Raw genomic sequence first — 22,967 nt, 5'->3', positions numbered from 1 at the left:
ACACTAGAAAACTTGAAATTGCCACGATAAGGAGCTTGAAGCTAGCAGGATGGGCAGCACAACCATCTTCAACAACAAAACCTGTCTACATCAACTAAACCATTCATTCCTTAGAATTAAACAACAAGCCATAGGATTTCGAGGTTGTTTGCTTATGCAACATAAATCCTCACCTTATCTTTAGGCCTTTGTACAGCTATGCTGTACAATATAAGCCCTAACTCGTCTTAGGATTCTGAGGTTATTGTCCGTTACGACCTAAATCCTCACATATTCCAGGCTATTTGTGTGATCGTTTCACACAAATGTAAGCCCTAAACTAATAAAATTGGCATGATGAAATACTCAAATAAATTTTTCCTCAAAACTGAAGCCAAATAATAAGATAGACTGCGAAGTCACTGAGGTTCTCCTCTGGATCTATGACATCCCTTAATTCTTCCTCCTTTAGATTTTACAATAAAATGTTCCAAATTTGAGCTATTCCCATTTGACATCTGTTTGTCCGATTTCTTTGAAAAGTCTTATGCTTTTGAACTCCTTGAAGATAATACTTTCTGATTTTTATTGAGAGTTTTTTTAGGTGACTTCGGTTTTCTAAGATGTAATTAACTATAGGGGCTTGTCCTTATAGGAAGCTTGTCCGAACCCAGCTTAATATAATCCTATTTAATTCTTCATATTAAATAGGGGAAATTGTCGGCAAATAAAACGGTTTCCCATACCAAACGTATGTCATATGTCATATATTTTTTAGTTTATAGTTTATTTGATTGAGTCTCATCCGCAAGTCTTGTGTTTATCATTCGGGATAGATACAAAGTTTGAGGTATAATGCTATTTCATTTAAACTATGAACATATTGGGTCAGTTTGATTTCATATTTTTTTAAACTACATATACATATCTAAATTTTGCTTCTTTTGACTTATTTTGCTCCATTTTGGTCTATTTTTGCTCTTTTTCATTCTTAAACTCTATTTCTTGCACTTGAACCCAAAAACACATAAACTACATTTTATTAAAGCGCAATATCTTTAAAAATGAGTATAAAATGTACATATAAAAATATATAATTTTAAGTCGTGTCAATTTTCTCGTACTTAAATGTTTTTTGTCATCAAGTAACTCTTTTAGTATATAAATCAAATAATTTGATAAAAAATTGAGAATTATTCGGAAATATTTTTCTTATAATTAAATAAGTAAAAAATTTGATATAATTTTGATCATAATGCTTAAAAAAAGTGATCCAAATTTGGGGATGATCAAGTCAACAACCAACAGGCCTCCTCGCAGCTTGCCCTTGGCGCTATTCCCACGCCGGCACGCGACCTCTGTCTCTTGGCTCCCTGCGCGCTTTCGTTACACCCTCCGTGTTTTCTCCTGCCTGCGCCATTTTTGTCGCGGCTTTTTTCCGACCTCCCGCTATTTCTCGATTCTTCTCTTCTCTTTACGGGCTGCATCTCCGCCTTCCTCTCTCTCGATCTCCCGAACTTGCGTCCCTCTCAGTTTCCCGTGAAAATTTTTACCCAGCTCCTCTCTTCTTCTTATATCAATCCCCTGCTTACTAACATTTTACCCTAACTTCCAACATTTGCAATTACGTAGGAAATCTAGATCCCTTAATTTGTAGCCCCTCTCTTCATAGAATCTCTTAAACTCCCTTTTTTATCCGTCGTATCCAAGTTTGTCGATTACCCATCTATGGTAGTGTCGGCGCTCTGGCTTGCAAACAGACTTCGAAGGCTTAAATGATCCGTCCCTACGAATCAAATTCTCTCCGAGATGTTTGAGGCGCACGTAAGATTCTTGGGCCGATTCTCCGTGATACTTGATATACTTGCATGCAGCAGTGGGAAACAGTATTGGAGACTGTCATCGAAATATATGTTTTTCTTAACGTCGGCAGTATTGTTTGATGGATTTTCGAAATGCTCACTGTATGGAGACGTTTTATGCTACTCTAGTTATGGTCTGAAAATTCACGATATAAGTTCTATTTGAAGTAGTTCCTGAAATGTGAAGGAGTTGGTAATCATGATTTTCTTGAAGATTATAGCTGACATAGCTTAAATGGATGTAAAGCTGACAGTTTCTCTTTATCATTCTGGTTTTACGGCTTTTATTTCGTTGGGTCTATTTTAAAATGTTCCCGAGGCCTGCAATTTGTGAACACTTTCTGAATGATTACAATGCACAAATAGACGTTAAGGATGCCCCTGTTGGGGTTTGGGGATGTTGCGGTATTATGGAGCTAATCATTTTGAAATGGCATCTGCATTTATTTGCTTTTTATAGCAAGCGCTACCTGTAGGAAAGAAGGACCTTAGAATATGCTTTGTCTCTAGTTATAGCTTACTTAATTGGTGAGTTATGTTTTTTTTTTTTTTTTGGTTTTTAGATAAGGATTTGAAGCGTCTCAGCATTGATCTGTTTTGGGCTCATTTTTATTTTTTGGCGTCTCTATGTGCATGCTACTTCTATCTGTCTGAGTTTTCTTGCTGCTTGTTTTAGTCTTATGCACACCTTAGTGATTTGTTTGAGCTTTTCTTTTGTCGTGTGTTTTTGGTATAAAAATGGTATTTCTATGGCAGTTATAGATTATTTCTGCAATCCCTTTTTGATTTTTAATTGCTTAGTATTCTTTGTGTACTGCCTTTTAACTTCGCTTCTTTGTTTTTGTATTCTCTGAACGTTTTGTAGCCAATAGCTTGTTGCATATTGGTACATGAATTCGGGTTTAGCCTTTTCTTTGAAGCGAGGACTAAAATTCTTGATAAAACATACTAATTGAGTCAGCTTACAAGCCTACTTTACAAATAGATTATGTTACACAATTTCATGTTGGAAAATGCGTTATGCATGATTTTATGAGTAGGAAACACTAATTGATATCTGAATGAAACATAGATAAAAAATTTATATGCCCTTTTGCTAAACTTCAGTTGGGTTGTTAAAATTATTGAATTGTCTTTTTTTATGGTGCTTGCATATGAACAATTAATTATTTAACTAAAGCTGCCTCAAGTAATGGTTTTGATCTTTCTTTTGATGCTTAAAACATTTTTTTTTTTCTATTCTTATTGAATCAAGTAGAGAATTAATTTTGGTATTGTCTAAGCAGTTTGTCTCATGCAGAACACATGTTGGGAAAGAAATCTGGATATAGTGGAAGGGTTTTACATTGGGTTGCTATTCTTTGAGAGGAGGGGAAGGGGTTCATCATGTAAATCTGAGCAGAAAGGAGTGTGGACTGGAGGAGTTGGTTATGGGAGAAGGAAAACGGGACAATACATGAACATGAATTTCCTGAACTCTTGGATGCACACTGATTTGCATGGTGTAGTCTGGGAGTCCATCCACATGCATGCATGCCTTTGAAAATCAGTCATGAATAAAGTTTCTCCAAATAACTTAAATATGGTCCTTACACTTGTAGCTTGACACCTAATGAATAAAGTGCCCTTGGAGGTATTTTTGCATAAAATGGAAAAAAAAAGATATGCAATTAAATGCAAAAATAAGCAGATATTTAACTATTTGATTGGTGCTTAAGGTTCTTCCAGTCAATCTTGAAATTGGGCCGGGCATAGATGGCAACTACTTAGAACCACTACGGATTTAATCTGATGGCTTTCATCACATTAAGCTTATGTGGTTATCATGTTTGTAAGATCTAGAACTATTATTCTATCACAAGTGTCACACTAGCCATTTGGCCCATGTTGGGTTGACTTGTTTAACTGCAGTTTCTTTAAATCTCCCTTTTGTTAGCTTCTAAATCCACCACAATTCCACTACTATATGCATGCAAAATTGTCAAAAGTTACATTGGTGCATATGTAATCTTTTGGCCTACTCTTCTGCTTTAGCCCACATTTTTATTGCTATAAAACAGATTAATGACACACTTCAACTTCAGTTATGTTTGAATTGATGTTTTCATTTAAGTTGATGGTATTTTTAATCACCATGCATGTAAAATGGAGTTTTTTCAATCTTATATTTTTCTTCCGCTGTACTTAAATTCTAACTATGTTGACCTGCTAAGGAAATTGCTTTTTCCCCTATTATCTTACAAGAAGAAAGCTTTACAAACTGTGGATTTCCTTATCAGACAAATAAATATATTTTCTGGACCATTCAAATGTATAAGGTGTCTTTCAGCATTTCTGTTCATGGCTCATTATATTGTTGCTTGGTAGATGACCAATTCATTTTTATTAACTGTTAATTGAAGTTCTGTGCAGCTTTTGTCAGTTTCTCATGTTTATTGTTTAGTTTGTAATTTTTTTCAGGTTCTTTATCTGCTTCGGAAATACTTGGGTGAATATGTTGAGGGGCTTTCTGTTGAAGCTCTTAAAATCAGTGTTTGGAAAGGTTTTTTTTTTCTTAATTTCATATATATTTTTTCATTACTTTCTCTACTAATATTTAATGTTCAATGCATAATATTAGCATGAGTGATTTCTAGTGGCTTCATCAATGTCGATACATGACCCATGTTTTCTATTTTCTAGTTAATTTTGATGCATTTTGCTATGTTGTTATTTAATCATAGTTTATTTTAGGGCTCATTTGATTGCTTTTATGTTGAAATCAAGTTCTACACAATGATAAAACTTTGGTAGCTTTCATCATTTAATTTGTTGTAATTTGTTATCAATATGTATTTTAAACATCAGCCATCATAAGGAGTTTTTTTTTTCTTACTCAAAACAATAGAGCAAAAAAATGATGAGGTTGTAGGAGCTAACCACTTTCGTATGCACTGATGGTCATTGGAGGCTGTCAAAGGGCTCCAATAATCTTTGGCCATACTTGGTGAGCTCTGGCGATCTACAGTAGTCTCCATTCAGGCACATATGAACTCTGCTTGTTTACGTTAAATTTTGATAGGTTTCCAATGAGTTCTGAAAAAGTACAGTTATGCTGTTGCCGACTTGTTGTACGGCGGCCCGGGCTCTGACAAGTTTGATTAGTCTCTGCCAAGTTCTGATAGGGCTTAAGCAAGCTTCATTTTCAAAGGACGGAAGACATTAGTAACATGGAATTTAGATTAAATCCATCTGAATAATCAGTTTGATATAAATCAATAATTCACATCAGACCAAACTAAGAATTTTATTTTCAAATTCTCATGACACTATGTTTTCCGAACATCAGCCTCGTTAAAAAAAAGGGAGGCAGAACCTCTTAGTGATTCATTCATATGCTGATGTTTCTATTGTAAGAATCCCTTAAGGTTTAATGATAGAAATTTGGTTTTTTGGTGGTGAAATCCTTTTGAGTACTTCAACCTTTAGAACTTGAATAGAAATAAAAAGGAGAAAGAAAAAACAAAGTAAAAAAATAATAAAACAATAAATTGATTCGAGAGGCTCACCATCTTTATACATCGGATTTCTTCCGCTAGCAAAATCAAACATATATATGATGCCATGGCATTTCTTTCTACTTCGTATCGTTCTCTTGTTTTCTCTGAGAATCATATTTTGACTTAATTGTCTTAGAAACTATGCTTGAACTGCTTGCGATAATTTTGAGAAAGCTTTCTAGTAACTTTTTTACCTGTTATTGTATTCTGGAGCCCTAGGCTATATAATTACTTACATGATCACTTTAACCCTATGCTCAGCTATGTTATGCCTTTACTACTAGCATGGCAGTCACCATGTGGCACCAAGATTGCATTAATATAGCTTGAATTATTTATTTGGAAAATGGAATTCATTTTAATGCGATACTTGTTTCATGATTATATTAATATTATCAGTTCCTTAATTGTTAATGTTTAAGCATCAAACATTCATTATTCAGAAAATAATAGAGGAATAATAACTTGAATTCTTCCCTTGTATGAGCTTCATTTCATGTGACTCATTTCACTAATATTCTTTCAAATTATTAAACTTTTAAAAGTTCAATTTTTATCCAAGTGGAGGATATTTTGTGGTAAGATAGTTATTAGAGCATCCTTAATGTAGTTTGCGCACCATGTGGGATGATGTAGACATACTATTATGTACATATTGATGCGATTGGACTGAGTTTCTTTGCAAATAAATATCAGTAAGTTGTTTTAAATACATGAAATTGAATGATGCATGAATAAAGTCTTCCGCTAACCAAAAATCTTTTTTCATATTATGTCTGACATATTGACAAGACGTGGGTATAACATCCTTTCATATACTTAAATAGGAAAGATTTTTTTTGTGTAATAATCAGAAAATTGTTATTTGTACCTGAACATTATTTTTTAGTGTTAGCACATGGGCTCTTGTACACATATCTTATCACTGCTATTGTTTGAGTTGATGGCTGAAAACTTATCGCATAGTAAGTCGGTCAATCATGTAAATATACGTGTCAAGTAATATGCGGTCTAAGAGTCAACGTATCGATTCCGCGAACATAAAGCCAAAATATTTCTAACAGGCAAAGTTTTAGTTTATTGAACCGCAAATTTAGTTTGAAGTGATGAAATTCAAGAAATGAATTTAACAGTCCTAAAAATGCAGTAAACAAAAATGACAGGAAAAAGTGTTCAGTTTTTCAGATATGCAAGATTCAAATTCCTGTGACACAAGTTAAGTGATTTCTTAAAGTTTTCTTTTGTAACCCATGCTATTTTTGACAACTAGGGATATAAACTTTGTCGCCTATGCCTATGTCAGAAGAAAAATCAGAATCCCGTAAAGTTAGATTTCAATTAACTTTATGGCATTTTCCGGGATTCTTTAGATCCCCCATATAGGTTGTAAAATCCTAACAAAATATGTCTATTTTATCAGTTTTTTTGGTTAACCTACTCGTTCCACTACACAACTGGCAGAAGTCATAGTTCATGAGAGATTTTTAACATTCTTATCGTGTCCGATAAAAAGTAAATTACAATCGGAAGGTTAATACATAAGCATAAGAAGTTTATGCATCAAAAAGGCATCGAGGGAAATAGAATATCCATAGAATGAAAACCATAAGAAAACCACAAACCTTACATCACAGGAGTATGAAAGCGATGATACTTACAATTCATGAATAGGAAAACACCAATACTTGTTATTGCGGGAATAAAAAGAAGAACTACATATGAGGTATAAATAACTCTCACCAAGCCAATTGGTCCTTGCAATATACAGTGATTCTCTCCGTTCTATACAAATTACTTAACGATCTCATTTCATATAAATGCACTCAACCTCTCCTTTCAATACTCATCAAAACCTCAACAAATCATATGAAAATAAAAAAAGAAAGAAAAACTATCCTAGAAGTTCTCTCCTTTAAGGAAGAAGAAGAGAACTCTAGGGTTTATATTCCTCTATAGATCCCCCACAAGTCTTGCAATATTATCCCCTCCCACAAGATGCCCTAAAACTCGTTTTTATAGCCCTGGTCTTGGATTAACAAGAAATTTTTTTACAAAAATGTTTTCCGCTTCGTTGTGTGGCCACGCTCGACGTGGTCCTGCCATAGACGTCGATTTGGCGGCGTGGTCATGCTCAATCTGGGCATACTCATGCCGCTGCTTTCAATACAATGATGTGGTTATGCCCAATCCAGCCGTGGTTGCGCCAGTTCTTGCAGTCCCAATCTTGGTTGTCCTCGTTCCAAAATACAAGCTCGATCTCCTGTAACCTATACATCACTAACAAAAACCTTCCACAAACGTCAATCCATGATAACTAAGGTAGAACAACAGATATGCGGTAAAAATTGTGTATAATTGACTCATATCAGTTATGTTCTCTATTAATAATTCCGTAAGAATGGCTATTGAATTGTTCTTACATTATTCTTTTATGCTATATTTTTGCATACGAATTTTCTTGTTCAAGATGGTGAATGTCATTATTTTAATTTTGTTTTAAATCTCTCACCTCATGAAATTTTTCCCCATAGGAGATGTTGTTTTGAAAGATTTGAGATTGAAGGCTGAGGCACTGAATTCTTTGAAGCTTCCTGTTACTGTCAAAGCTGGCTTTATAGGCACGATAACATTACAGGTAGTTTTTTAAACTTTTGCTGTTGTTTAAACACTTTTTTCCGAATAGGAAGAGTTTATATGAATTTGTTTGTAGAATGTGTAATATTTTAATTCTTCTTTACGTACAGCTGTTTTGATTTTCAGGTTTTTGTTTTTGCTTTCTTTTTTCTTGTTGAATATTTGGTTTTGTTATAAAGTTTGGGGTTACTTTCTTTGGCATTTATTAATTCTGAAAGTCTGAAAGATGAACATTACCCTGGAGCCTTGTGCTTAAGTTGTTTGAGTCATTGGTGCGGACCCATTTATCTGAGGTGGACATCCACCATAAACATCTTGCAATCTTCTTGTTTGCAATGTGTTGTTCCTTTTATCGTGCATGTTTTTGAGATCAAAGTTGGGTCTGATATAAATGGTCAAATCTATTGCCAGCACAAACCTATCTGTGAGGGCCAGACATTTAATAGTATGGAATAAACCATACCTTTTACATGCCGTGACATATTTTTATTTTTTGTGAGTGCTTTCCACATCATCTGTCACTCCAGCTTGAATGAGTACTAATAACCCACTCAACCACTCAAAGCCACCATAAATTTACCTGCTTTTGTACATTGTTAGGTCATATTAGAGGCCATCAAGAATTATGGAACCTACAAATTAAATGAACCACTTCTTCCCGATTGAAACATCGGTTGTGCTACCTACTAGAATGGTTGTACTATTTAAACTTAAGGGGAGTCGAATTGGGGCCAATAAACTAATGCTTAAATCGATTTTAAATTTAAAATGTGTGAAGGCCATCCGATTATTTTTCATACACTAATACATCTATAACTATTTTATGTGGGATGAAGCCTAATACTGCATATGTTTTGTGTGTAATAATGCTGAGATAATTTCACCTTGTGTTGTAATCGTTTTCAACATAGCCTTTTTTTTTTAGCTAATTTGAGTTGTATTTGCTAAAAGGGTTGGTTCGAGATGGAGTTGTATTTAAGAACAAATGAGTTGTTCTTTTAATTTTTATGTTTGTGGAAGTAGTCATCTTCAACTTTATCCCAAACATTTATGATCAACTTTATGAATTCTTATTACGGTATTCATTTATTTTAAATGCTTGTTTCTGGAGTGTTCTACTGGTGAGCATGGCTAAATCAACTACTGAGTTTCATGAACGGGCAAGAGAGCACCAAAAAGAGGGATAATATGACCAACATTAGGTTAAGCCACATGAGGATTTAAAGACATTAAGGCCTCGTATGGGTAGAGAAAACTATACGAGGAAATAAATAACCTTTATTTTCTAGACTGCCTTTGTGTTCGACCCCATTTAATAAAATGATACCCTTTATCTAGGAATACCAAATTAATTTCTTCATTAGTAAAATGTAGGAGGCGATTAAAGAAGAGGTTAAGATGGAGGGCAAGTAAGAGATTAATTTATTTTCTTGGATATTTCCTATTTTCATGAAAGTGTTATGTTAGATTTTAATTTCTTTTGATTTTGTTGGGGCCTATAAATTGACTCATTATTGTTTTCTTTTTTCATTCGCATTTTAATGACAATTTAGAAGGAAATCAAATACTTTTAAGTTCTTTCTCTCCCTCCAATAGAGGTTGATGTCTCTCTCTAGAAATTCAGCTGTCAGCCCTTTTGCTCTGTCCTATTTCTCTTCCTGTAAATTCTCCTCTTTTCTTCCCTCTACCAGAATATCAAGTAGGGAGAAGAACTATATCCAATCAAAATCAGAAGGATGGAAAAACTGGAGGGTTCCTCAAGGGAATATGGTGGTGAATGTTAATTTCATTTATTTTCTATTCTTATTTTTGATATTAGACCAAGTTTTGTTTTATAAATATCATCTTGAAACTAACCTTTGGTTCAGTTCTAGTGTGATTATCTTTTATTCTTGGGATAGTTTTCTCTTTGTAGCCTTTGTACTCAAGTTCTGATTTTACCACCTAATATATACTTATGTAATCAAGACCATACTATAATGTTATACTTAGATTTTTTTTATGATTAATTTATCTTAGATCACTAAGTATTTTTCTTTTTATGTTTTTCTTGGAAATCAGAAAATGTTGCTTTGCTTATTCAAAATTTGTAGCTTACTTTCAATTTTGCATTTTACAAGGTTTCACTGATAAGTTCACCTTTTCGTTGAATTGATATTTTTCTTGATTGTTTTACTAATGTGCTATTTCAGACAGAATTTAATTCTAGTTAGGTATTTCAATTCTTATTGCATGAGTGCTTGTACTCAAGATGCACAATTTCTTCACAAATCCTTATATACCTGGAAAAATTTTTCTGCAATGTTCTAATTCTGCATTTCTTATATACAGGTTCCCTGGAAAAGCCTAGGCAAAGAACCTGTTGTTGTTCTGATTGACCGTATATTTGTGCTTGCTGAGCCGGCTCCTGATGGACACACTCTTAAGGAACGATTTATTATTCATTTTATCTGCTATTTAGAAACCTCAAGCATACTAGCACTGAAATTACATGAATTGTTTCAACAAGGATGAGCTACTCATTATTATTAAATGTTGTGGATGGTTGATTTTCCAAAGGATAAATAATTATTTCAACACTTTCTTTTTTTTTTGTGCAGGAACAAGATAAAGAAAAGCTTTTTGAAAGTAAGCTCCAGCAAATTGAGGTATGTATCTTTATGTATAGAAAAGAAATTTGCTTGGTTTGTACATACAATGAAACGCAGAGGATTTACCTATAAACTGTTAGATATAATAAATCTGAACTTATGTTGAAGCTTTGATAGAACACTAGTGTACATTAGAGTGAATATCTCCCGCAACACTTTAACGTAATTGAATAGAGAAGTATTCTTGAAGCTAGCCAAATACCAGAGTTTTTGGGAGGGAAAACTAATTATTCCTCTTCAATTTAATAGAGAAACAATTAGAAGATAAATATATGGGGATGACTCCTACATTTGGAAAATAATAAACTCACTCATAACCTCCCATGATAATAGAGAAAACTTGAATTATGACATACCAATAATTCTAAATTTTATAAATAGAAAAATACTAATAATAGAATAAACTAAAACTAAAAACAGCTTAAAAATCCAACACCCCCTCTCAAGTTAGAGCATGGTTATCTATCATGACCAACTTTCTTACAAGGAGCTCAAAATTAGCCCTGCACAGTCTTTTGGTGAAGAAATTTACTATTTGTTGAGTAGTAGGGATAATGACATTTAAATTGCTCCACAATCAATTTTTTTTTTATGAAGTTTTTATCATTCTTTACATGTTTTGTGCGATTATGTTGCATTGAATTTTCTGGAATGTTTATGTTAGCTTTATTGTCACAGTACAACTTTATAGGCCATTTGGTTTCTTACTTTTTCATGTAACCAGATTTCCTTAGACATAAGTACAACATCTTGACATCGATCTCCTGCTAATAATTGAGCTTACCCAATCTACATTGGTGTATGCCTCTATGTTCTGTTGTGCGGTCTTCTAAAATAGTAAACCCTTACCTCGTGTACTTTTTAGGTATTTGAGAACCTTGTTAATTGTTTCAAGGTCTTTCTCAGAAGAAATGCATAAATTAACTTACCGAACTTACAGTAAATGTGATATCTAGTTGTGTATGTTATAAGTATATCAGCATTCCACCAACTTTTGATATTGAAATGTATTCGCTCGGCACCTTCCTTATCGTCTCCCAGTTTTAGATTGGAATCAATTGGAGTGTTTGCAACCTTTCATCCCAATGTCCTTTAGAAGATCAAGAACATACTTTCGTTGGGAAACAATAACCCCTTTCTTTGTTCTAGCAACTTTCATGCCAAGGAAGTACCTCAAAGATATAAATCCTTGGTTTCAAATATTTATGAGAATTATATCGTCTACATACACAATTAGTATTGGTATTTTCCCATCCTTTTAAGTGTCTGAAGAACTTTGTATGGTCTCCTTGCCTTTGAGTATACTGCTGACCTTTATCAAACATTGTAAATTTTTTAAACTACTCTCAGCAACTTCTTTGACCTATATAATGATTTTTTTAGTTTTCACATTTTTGTGTCAAACTTCTCACTAAATCCTGAAGGTGCATCTATGTATACTTCTTCCACTAAATCCCTATTTTGAAAATGCATTTTTTAGGGCTAGTTAAGATTAGTTGCAAGTGACAGAAACACTCTTATAGAGTTTAGTTTTGCGATTTGGTGATGTCTCTAAGTAATCAAGGTCATAGGTCTAAGTAAATCTCTTTGACAACCAATCAAGCTTTGTATCATTCTATAGAGTCATCAGAATTATATTGACTGTAAACACTCATTTACATCCGACAGTTTTCTTTCCGCAAGATAGATCAACTAATTCCTTTGTGCCATTTTTTTCTAAAGCATTCATCTTCTCGTAGACAACCTTCTTCCACTGAGGAATTTTTAGAGCAACCCGCACAATATTGAGGATCTCCATACAAGACAATTGTATGGTGGAAGCCCAAAAAATTGCTGAAAGATTTTCATATGACACGTAGTGAGACAATTGAAATTGCGTGCTAGATCTCACCCCGTTACAAGAGCAATGGAATGACTGGAATCAATAGATTTTCGATTCGTGTTTAACTGTGGTTCAGGACAAGAATACTCAAAAGTCGAAGATGAAGTTGATTGATGATGGGGTAAAGGCTCAGTGAAGACATTACTCGGAGAATTCATGAATTTTTGGCAATGCAAAAGATTCTTGGACTCTTTCTTTTGAGTTGCTATTTATCAGAAGCAGACAATGTCAAATGGTGCTAATGTCCTAGTTTTTGTTTTTCTGTTTCCTCTTTGTTAGCTGTATAGGATTATGAACATCATGAGTTGATACTGTAAGAATTTCTGATCGTCTTCAATATCTAAAGACTCGATTCACTTTTTTCTAATATAATATTGCTTGAATTTTCAGGTTGAACAATCAATGTTGGTAATATATTATTTTGTGAGTCTTTAGTTTGAAAAAGTACTAAAAATAGTAGTTGAATATTTATTTTGCTTACCCCTTTTGAAGATGAGGTGAAAAAAGAGGGTTATAATTTAAAAACGATGACATCCATAGAAACAAATATTTTTTTAGAACTATGATCAAAATATTTATATTCCTTTTGGGTGGGAGCATGACCAACAAACACATTCTATAGCTCTGGGTTTAAATTTTTTTTATTATGACTATGATTGTGAATAAATGCAGTGCATCTAATTATTTTTAAAGGTAAAGAAGATAAAAGTCGATTTGTTGGGTAAAGTTTATGAAAAACATCAAAATGTGTTTCAAAGTTTAAAACTTTATTGGGTGTTATATTAATGGGAATGCAGCAGTAAGAATGACTTCGACTCAAAGATATTTTGATACCTTCTTTATAAATAGAAGTGTTCGAGCTACTTCCAAAAAACATTTGTTTTTTCCAGCCCATTATTTAGTTGTGAGGGGTTTACACAATAACTTTGATGAACTATTTTTTTCGGAAAAAGATTGACCCAAAATATTTTTGAAATACTTTTAGCCATTATCACTTCATAATATTTGAATAATTTTTTAAAATTATATTTGTATCATGGTTTAAAATTTTGGAAATTTATTTTCATTTCATATTCCTCTTTCATTAAATATACAAATTTAATTTTGCATGATTATCGATTAACATAACAAACCTTCATTTTTTTGAGTATGCAAGATGTATACAAGGACCCAAAATGTCACTATGAATTAGAATAAAATGTATAGTTGGTTTGTAAATTTGGGGAGGAAAAAACATACGATAATGTTTGACATACTGACATACTTCACATTGGAAAGATGACAAATTTTTATTATAAATAAACATGAAAATAAGAATTTTAAATACTAAAAACTATGATGAGCAAACCTATAATGCCATAGTATGATATTATTATCTTTGAAAATAAAACCAGAATTTAAATAGGTACCTTGACATTGTTTATTTGCATCAATTTCATCATTAAAATAATATAGTCCATCATTTTCCTTAGTACTGCCAATCATCCTCATACTGGTTAGTTCATGAAACTCACAATAAGTGTAAATTAATTTGACACATATTCACAAGGAACATGGAGCATTATCACAAAGGGTTAGCAATGATGTGTGTTTGACGATTCCTATTCTGATATTTACCGAGATGGTACCATCGACAAAGACAAATTGGGAACATGAAGACCATCATGAAGGGTTAATAATGATGTGAGTTTGATAGTTTCTATCCAGACAATTATCAAGATGGAATCATTAATAATTTTGACCTTTTTATTACCTACTTAAGGTCTATAAGATTAGTTGCTCCAGAATCAATTATCCAAGAATGAATAAAATTAGATTTAATACCTAACAATGCATTGGCTAGAGAGTTATCCTTTTGCACTGAAGAGACGGAGTTAGTAACAGTTTTGCAAATTGAAATAACTAATTGTTCTTTGGTGAAAGGTATTGCATCCGAGTTAGTAGAAGGCTCTTGAGGTTCATCAATAGTGGCTATATAGACCTGATCTTCATGTTTAGATTTGGGGTTCCAATTTGTTGGTTTATCTTGAAGCTTTCAACATGTCTTGTTCTTGGTTTTTTGCAATACTCGCACCACCACGAATAGGGGCCGTAGGGTGAATTGGTTTTGGAATTACTAGAACGAGTAGAAACGGTAGAATTTATTTAGACGTTGGTCATCGCCGACTCGTGTGATATCATCGAAGTAGAGAAGAGAACGTGTTTAGTTGCGAGTTATTTTGGCGCTTAAAGCTGCACAGAGAAGTTGACAGTTACAACTCTAATGGAGAAGAAGCCAAAGAGTTTGAATCGAATTGATTATTTGATGGGGATACTTCCGATTCAATTCAAATTTTTTGTTCACAGTGCTTGAGAACGAAACACTCTTTGTGAAAACTAGAGGAACGAAAATAAGAAGCCCTCTTTACCTCAAATTACAAATTCAAATGATGCCAAAGACTGAGAAGAAACCAATAGAGAAGAAGTACACCACTGAGAAACCCGCCATTGAATAACAAAAAATGACGGAAGAGAGAAAAAGAAAGCAGAGGTGTCAGAGAAAGCCACTGCCAGAAAGGAGCTTGCCGTCGAGAGCTCGAACTACTCAGCTTCGATGCCAGAAGACTAGAAATGCCACGTAACATTGGGCCTCTGAACGTTCGCATCCTTCCGTTGCCTTCCTTGCTGCTCTAATCGTGATTGTATCACTAGGGGTCTATAGCGATCCAATCGTTTTTCCCACAATCCAGTAGTTGGCTTCGCAAAGAGGTCTAATTACAACTGTATTACGAGGGTTCTTCTGTAATCCAGTCATTGTCTTTCCAACGAGCTAATCTCAATTATATTGCAACCCTGGAGGGGCACAAAATCTGTGGAGGATCTCTCGACAGGATTAGATCGCTGTTTCAAAGGTGAAGGTCTTTGATACCATGTAGTTTTTTGGGAGGGGAAACATAATTCTTCCTCTCAAATTTCATAGAAAATGATTATCAAGTAAATAGAGGATGACTCTCACATTAAAAAAATAAGAAGTTCAACCATAACGCATGATAAAGGAAGGAAATATGAATTATGACATACAAATAATTCAAACTTCTAGAAATAAAAATTTACTAATAAAAAATATACTAAAATAAAAAATATACTAAAAGTCCAACAATTATCATTAGACTTAAGCATAGTTAACATTGTTGATTGGAAGTGTCTGCATATGACGATTAAGATGTTTCTTTTTCATTTTTGTTTGTTTTCGTTGTTAGTGAGGTCTACGTGGGAGTGATTTATTTATTTTTTTAAGGTAGTACTGATTGAAAAATCATCTTGACTTGTCAAGAGCTCTTGTGCGCACTTCTATAATTGGCAAGGGATATTACTTTACCTGATGTTACTAAAGTCTGGCCGGGCACAACTCATAATGGTTATTGACAACAAAACGTCATGGAACACAAACCCACTTATTGTACCCATTGTAAGATGTTTAGTCATATCATTGCTAAATGCCACAAATTTCATCTTAGTTTGAAAACTAAGGTTCAAGTGGATAAGGATGGGTCTAACCCCACAACTGCGGACATTTTAGTTCCACCTGAGGAGGATACTACCAGATAGGAGGAGCTGTTGCACCTGAGGACCCCCCATGACACTGTTGTTACAGTTATTGCGAGTGATGCGATGCTGACACCTACAAACTCCATACATAATAATACTGATGGACTATTACCTATAAATGATATTGTTCAGACTGATAATCAGGAGAGCCTCGCAGCTTCACTTCTTCGAGAAGTATTCGATGTAGCGGCAACTCATACTTTACATATTGTAGAACCTATTATGGGTATTACTATTGGTAATTCTTCTGCTTCAGCTCTACCCATCAGGCGGATTCTTCGGAGGAGGAATGACATGTTTACACTTTCAGGAGGAAGCAGGAGGAAGAAGAAGAATGAAGAAGAATGAAGATCTACTAGAGCTCAGGAGTCTTATGGATGACACTTTGGTTACTAGGGGTAATGGTCAGCACCTTACTAAGCTGCTAGCTGGATCTCTACCGAGAACTAGAGCCAGAGGCATGACTAGATTGGGATAACCCACTCTTTCTCAGCGTTTTTTCAGCACCCGGATGGTCTTTAGGTTTCTTTTTATTTCTATATGTATCCATATTTTACATTTTTTGGTGTGTTGTACCGTGTGGGTTGGGTGTTTAGGTCCACCCATACAAACCTATCTGTATCTTTATCTTTAATATATCAGCCCTTCGGCTTTTTCAATATATATATATACATACATACATGCTAGGGTAATTTATGTGAACTTCTTGTGTAGTAATTCGAGAGATGTGTCAATTTTGGATAATTTTAATGTTTTGAATGAAGTGGTCCGTTTTGCAATAAGTGTGATTGAGTGCTTGAGTGCAAGCAAAAGACATTTTGAAACTGTTACGAGCAACAATCAATACCATGTCTACCATTTTGGTTGGGTTTGATTGGATTCCATTGTGGATTATATACGGAGGTCAACAATATGTTAGTGAAATTGGGGTTCTAAACTTATAAAAGCTAAGGATATGACGTAAGAGCAATCTATTGCAAAAATCTGTTGGGTTTTTTCATTTAACTAACTAGGAAGTTTATCTGAGACTCAAATTGCCCGAAGCATCTTTCTTGAATTTGTCTAAATTGATCGATGCAATTGATGGATGGAAATAAAATAGCCAAATTTACTCTATTTGGGAAAATCATGGACTAAATTGTATTTTATACCATTTGTATTCCTTTGCCCTTCATTTGAAATCTAAATCAGCTAGCATGAACCACTTTTAAATAAGCATAAACATGTGTTATTTGGTTAGCAAGGTAATCGGTAAAGAGACCATATAACTTCTATTATTAATTTTGACATGAAGCCACATGGAGCGGACCTTTATGTTTGGATGTTAAAGCTATCCTTTTAAATATTTTTTATAGTTATGATTCATATTTAAATGTTTTTTTTAATTGAGCATTCTTTTCAAGATTTCAAATTATTATATCATTGAAATTTTTGTTTTGCTAAAATTCATTTTATTGTGGTTGTGCTAACTTGCACAAAATTCTTGAACTTAGTAGTGGTGAATATTCTAATATCACACTAATGATAATGGCAAGAGTGTGAAACCCTTATAATGAAGCTAAACTCTTAAACATTGAAGCGCCTTTTGTTATAACAATTGGAATTTCATTAGAAACTTCAAAGTTAAGCGTGCTCACATGGGAACGGGGCAAAATCGTGTGGCCACTAGGCCAAAGTAGACAATATCTCAACGGATGAGAGTTTGAGTTGTTACAAATAGTATCAAAGCATTACACTAGTTTGAAGATATAAATATCTGCATGGTAGATGATACTGGGTTATGAAAATGGATGATGACATCAATTATTTAAGTGGGGGCGATTGTGAAACTCTTATAATGAAGCTAGAATCTTAAACATCGAGGTGCTTTTTGGTATAATGGTGGGAGTTTTTTTAGAAACTTCAAAGTTAAGTGTGTTTGCATGGGAACTCTTAGGATGAAGTGACCTCCTGGGAAGCTGTGAGGCCATTAGGCCAAAGTGGACAATATCTCAATAGGTGAGAGTTTGGGCCGTTACAAAGAGAAAGGTCAAAATGGTCGCCGGACGATTTATGTGGAGCTATTTTTGTTTTAAACAATCTAATTTGCCTAATGTAGTTCCTTGATTCCTTCAATTTGATCTAAAATAAGTCCACAGTTTTTCAAAATTATTAAAAAATGAGCTGATAAAGAGATTATTTTGGATTATATTTGAAGAGCTTAGAGATTAAATTAAACAAATTAGATAATTGTGATTAAAATATCCCATGCAAATAGTTAAGGGACTATTTTGATATTTTCTTTGTTAATGTCATTGAGTATTAATCATATTTTGTGAGCACGTATAACTTTCTGTTCATTTTCTTCCTTGGTGACTCTTGTAAATTTTGTTTTTCTTTTATAACCTTATAGGATGATTTTGGTTCAGCAATGCTTAGTGTTTGCATTGTGCATGCAGTTGAACATTTTAGATGATTTTATAACTCACAGTTTTTGTTTTTATGCAGGAAGCTGAATCAGCAACCATTGAAGCCGCAATTAGGAGAGAGAATGCAGGAGCTGTATGGTCTTTGCCTTATTCAACTTTAGTCCTATTTGAGCTATTTTATCTTCCTGTAATATAATATTTAACTGACATTAATAACTATTCTTTTGTTGTTTTAATTTTTTTTGCTAAAAAATTCATTTTTATGTTTACAATTCTCTTTAATGTTGTTATTATTGAAGCTTTCTTTCTATTTTTTAACCATGGTATCACACTCGGGGCTTGTTAGAAGCGTTTGCAATTTTTTGTATATGTCATCATAAAGCTGTTGTGGGAAAATCAACCTTTTAGGGAGCTATGGAAATTATAAATTTTTCCCCTTAAAAGTTAAACTCCTACTGTTTTATTGTTAAAATATTTCAACATAGCTTGTTTGCAAAAGTTAGGTTTCCACCACAAAAATTTCAAGAAAACAGCAAGAAAGTAGTTACCCAAATAGAGCTGTAGTGATAGTTTGAGATGCAACACAAATAAAAACTACCCCCAAACTGGCCCTAAGTTTTGTGTTTCAGCTGTTTGACTTAGTTTGGTTACATAAATGAGCACACTAGCTTCTTGAAAGATCTAAAGAGATAGAGGCAGCCAATTTGGAAGGGTGTTTGCTGCATGCTTGGGAATACATAGAATATGTAAAAAAGTGTGATGGAGGATGGGAGAGCATCATGGTGGTCAAGAGAATGACAGTGTGGCATTCATTCTATGGTGCAGGGCAGGGAATGAGTGGGGAGGATGAAACCTTTGATTTAGATCACTCAAACATGTTAGGGTGGTACATTGCATGATTTTATTTCTTTTTTGGTGTCGGCGTCGGCCTCGGCGGGCTGCTCTTTAAGTTCCATTTTGGGATGCCCATAAAGAAATTTCCCGACCAAATTCAGACGACAGGAGGAAGCAAGCTGATTACATTCAACTTCCGTAAAAAAGATGACTCACTTATTCTTTCTATCAGGTTTTTTCATGTCCTCCGCTAACTTAAACAAAGAAGGGAAAAAAACACGATTTAGGAGTACCTAAGACGTGGATACCCGCAAGGGCATCAACATACGATTTGTCTGATGCCATTACCAAAAGAGAAAGGCGCGGCGAAAGGACAGCAAAATTGCAGTGGAGTGGACGAAAGAGCCCCATCCAAGTCGAAACAGAGGGTGGAAAAACTGTGCTTCGAGCCCAAGGAAATCACGGGACGACGAGATACGAGCAGCTACCTACCTCGTAAAATCGCTGCGACAAACAAAAACCCCATGAAGAAGCCAGTGGAAGACGAAACAATAGGAGAAGTCAGATGTGCGAACAGTTTGTTTTCGAGCACGACAAAGCCAAAAAAGTGAAAAAAATGAAGGAATTAGCACAGGGTTTCTCCATCGGACGAAACCCTAGTAGAGCCGCCCGCCGACGCCGACGCCATATGCAGATATATATAAAAATATTAAAGTGTTGATGGGAATTGACTTTTTCATTTTTTGGCAACAAAGAAACTGTAATGTTAAATTTAGAAAGGAGTTACAAGACAAAATAGGGAGCGGGAGACCGGGTGGGGTGGGGTTCCTAACATTGGTAAGTGGAAACCTATCTCCCTTGATCTAAAAAGAGAGAAAAGGTTTAGCATCCAAAAATGTCAGCTAAGACTTGATCCCCTCTTTAGCCAGCCAGCCAGTCAGCTGGTCTTTTACCTTCTCTAGGGATGAAAGATCACATGACATTAAGATCGCTGGAAATGTGAGCAATTTTATTCAACAGGATATTGAGCTGCCAGTGGGGAGAATGCATGGTAGTGCAAGCCTTCTAAAGAATCTGAGAGTCCATCTTAACCACAATCCTCCTCCAATTACAACAAGTGGCAATCCTGAGTGCAACAAGGACTGCTTCAGCTTCAACCTGTATAGGGGAAAGGACATCAGTGGGGTCAGAAAATATTATTAATGCATAACCCAAGTGGTTTCTGAACAGTCCTCCAATACCAGAAGCCAATGGAGTGAAGCCACCATCAACATTAGCTTTAATCCAGCCAACCTGAGACTGATTCCAACTGTGCAGCTTATTGAGGTTGGGTTAGATCAGTCTCATTACAGAAAGACATAGAGTGCAGAAATCTGGCCTTGACCTTACCAAATTTAATAAACTTGAAGGGATGGGCCAGGGCAAGGCAAAAAGTGGCTCTAGGGAGCACCCAAATATCAACGTGCTTTGTATTGTTCCTAGCCATTGAAATATACCATGAGACAATTTTAGGAAGAGCTCAAGGACAGGATTTGTGAGCAAGTTCCAGTCAGATGTCCACTCCTGGAAAGGAGTGCAGTCACCGCCACGTAAAGATATGTGCAAACAATCAACAAACAGGGACCAGATCTCTTTAGCATACCTGCAAATCAAAAAGAGGTGAGAAAGAGTCTCCTCCTGACAGCTGCACAGTAGGCAGATGGAGGGAAGCCCAAGGCCCTTCGTGTTTCAGGATATCATTAGTGGGAAGAAGAGAGTGCAAAGTTCTCCAAGTGAAAAATGAGATAGAAGGCTTGATTAAAGAGTTCCAGAACCATTTGAAATGTTGAGGGAAGATTTGTTGATTGCAGTTCTGATGAAGGCTAAGAGAATTGGTTTTATACATGGTAGCTCCTGATGTACCTTTAAAGATTAATGAATTCTTTTTGTTAAGCTGAATGGGTATGCTGCAGCTGTACCTTGTATCCTCCCAGTTCGATAAGGCATTCAATTGTTGTGAATCCCAATTACCATCAGTCCAACAATCAGCAACAACAATATCAATTTCCTTAAGACCACCATGAAAACCAGCCAAAGGGCCCAATGAAGACCCGTCATCATACCTGAAGCTAAGCTTGGCATTACCCAACTCCCAAGTGATAAATTCCTCAGCAGCAGCCCAAAAATGGATCATTTCTTTCCAAATGGTTGAATTTGTAACCCGGGCTGTACAAGCAAGAGAATGAAGTCTAGCGCAGTATTTGGTATTCGTGAGGGAGGCCCATAGTGAATTTTTTTGCACGCAATTTAATCCAAAGTTTAATAAGGTTGATCTTCATAGAGTCTCGCAGAGATCTGAACTCCAGACTGCAAGAAAGGGTAGGTTTGCAGAGCTTCTTCTAGCTAACCAAATGCATTCTGGAATCCTTAGTTTCCCAATGAATCTTGTTAAACAATTTCTCCAATCTCTGGATAATGGAAACAGGCAGTTTGGATATTTGCATACCATAAAGTTGGATGGCCGTAAGAATACTCTTTAATAGGATGGTTTTGCCACCATAGGGCCGGAAACTGTTCTTCCGTGATTGAAGTCCCCATGATTGAAGTCGGGTAGTGATTTGCTGTAGGAGTCCTCCAAACAAGCATAATTTTTTCCTCCCTTTGGTGATTTGCACACCAAGGTAAGAGATTGGCAAGGAACCATGCATAAACTGTGTATAATTCTCCAGCAATTTCTTCCTAGCAGTAGAAATAGATTTACTAGTAATCATGTTACATTTTTTCTTGTTAACTTCATACTAGAAACTTATTCAAAATGTGAGAAAATATCTCAAAAGCATTTTGGTAGCTGCCTTACTTTGCTTATAAAATACAATAATTATCATCAGCATAAGACAAGTGAGTTATTATGGGTAGGGATGTAAACCAGCCTAGCTTGAGCGAGCCCAGACTCAGTTCATGTTCAACTTATTAAAAAATATCGTTGTTCGTGTTCGACTCGTTTATATATATAGTTCAAATAATTTGTTAGTTTTCGACTCGTTTGTTCAGCGAGCCGAACTCGAGCAGTTCACGAATAACGAGCCATTTTGATAACCCTAGTCATGCAGCTGTAGGATGTTACAAGTAAGGGCGAGATTTAAATTTTATTATTTCTATGAAATATTCTTTTAAATAGAATTTAATATATATATGTATTTATTTATTTATTTATTCTATTTTGTAATTAATAATTTTAATTGATTATAAATCTTTGTAGCCTTGTACTCATTTAAAATATTTAAAAAGAATACTCATCAATTATATATATATATATATATATATTAATTATTTCAAGCCAAAACGAGCCGAACACGAACAAACAAAATTTTGTTTCTGTTCAACTCGGTTATATATCGAGCACAAAAAAAATTGTTCATGTTCGACTAATTTACTTTGCAAATGAATCGAACACAAGTTACTTAATGAGCTAAACACGAGCTGTTCACGAAAAAGTAGCTGTTTTGACATCCCTAATCATGGAATAGCCTTTGCTAGCAAAGAAAGAACTTGGTTTAGTAGAAAACCAGTGTTGAAGGCATCTAGAAAGGTAATCAAAAGCTATAATGAAA

At 34.7% G+C, this 22,967-nt stretch overlaps 1 protein-coding gene across 1 annotated transcript in view; it reads left to right on the top strand.

The window, feature by feature from the left end:
- The first annotated feature begins 1,287 nt into the window (after positions 1-1,287).
- The window catches only part of LOC110021050, a 194,067-nt gene continuing 172,387 nt past the window's right edge, over positions 1,288-22,967 (top strand). Inside the window, 6 exon segments of the mRNA XM_020719380.1 lie at positions 1,288-1,803; positions 4,302-4,383; positions 7,912-8,015; positions 10,346-10,441; positions 10,615-10,662; positions 18,623-18,676. Coding sequence (XP_020575039.1) covers positions 1,789-1,803; positions 4,302-4,383; positions 7,912-8,015; positions 10,346-10,441; positions 10,615-10,662; positions 18,623-18,676 — 399 coding nt within the window. The 5' untranslated portion in view covers positions 1,288-1,788.

Source organism: Phalaenopsis equestris, unplaced genomic scaffold (assembly GCF_001263595.1).
Source record: "Phalaenopsis equestris unplaced genomic scaffold, ASM126359v1 Scaffold000118, whole genome shotgun sequence".
NCBI classification, from domain to species: Eukaryota; Viridiplantae; Streptophyta; class Magnoliopsida; order Asparagales; family Orchidaceae; genus Phalaenopsis; species Phalaenopsis equestris.
This window is presented reverse-complemented; position numbering and strand designations above follow the sequence as displayed.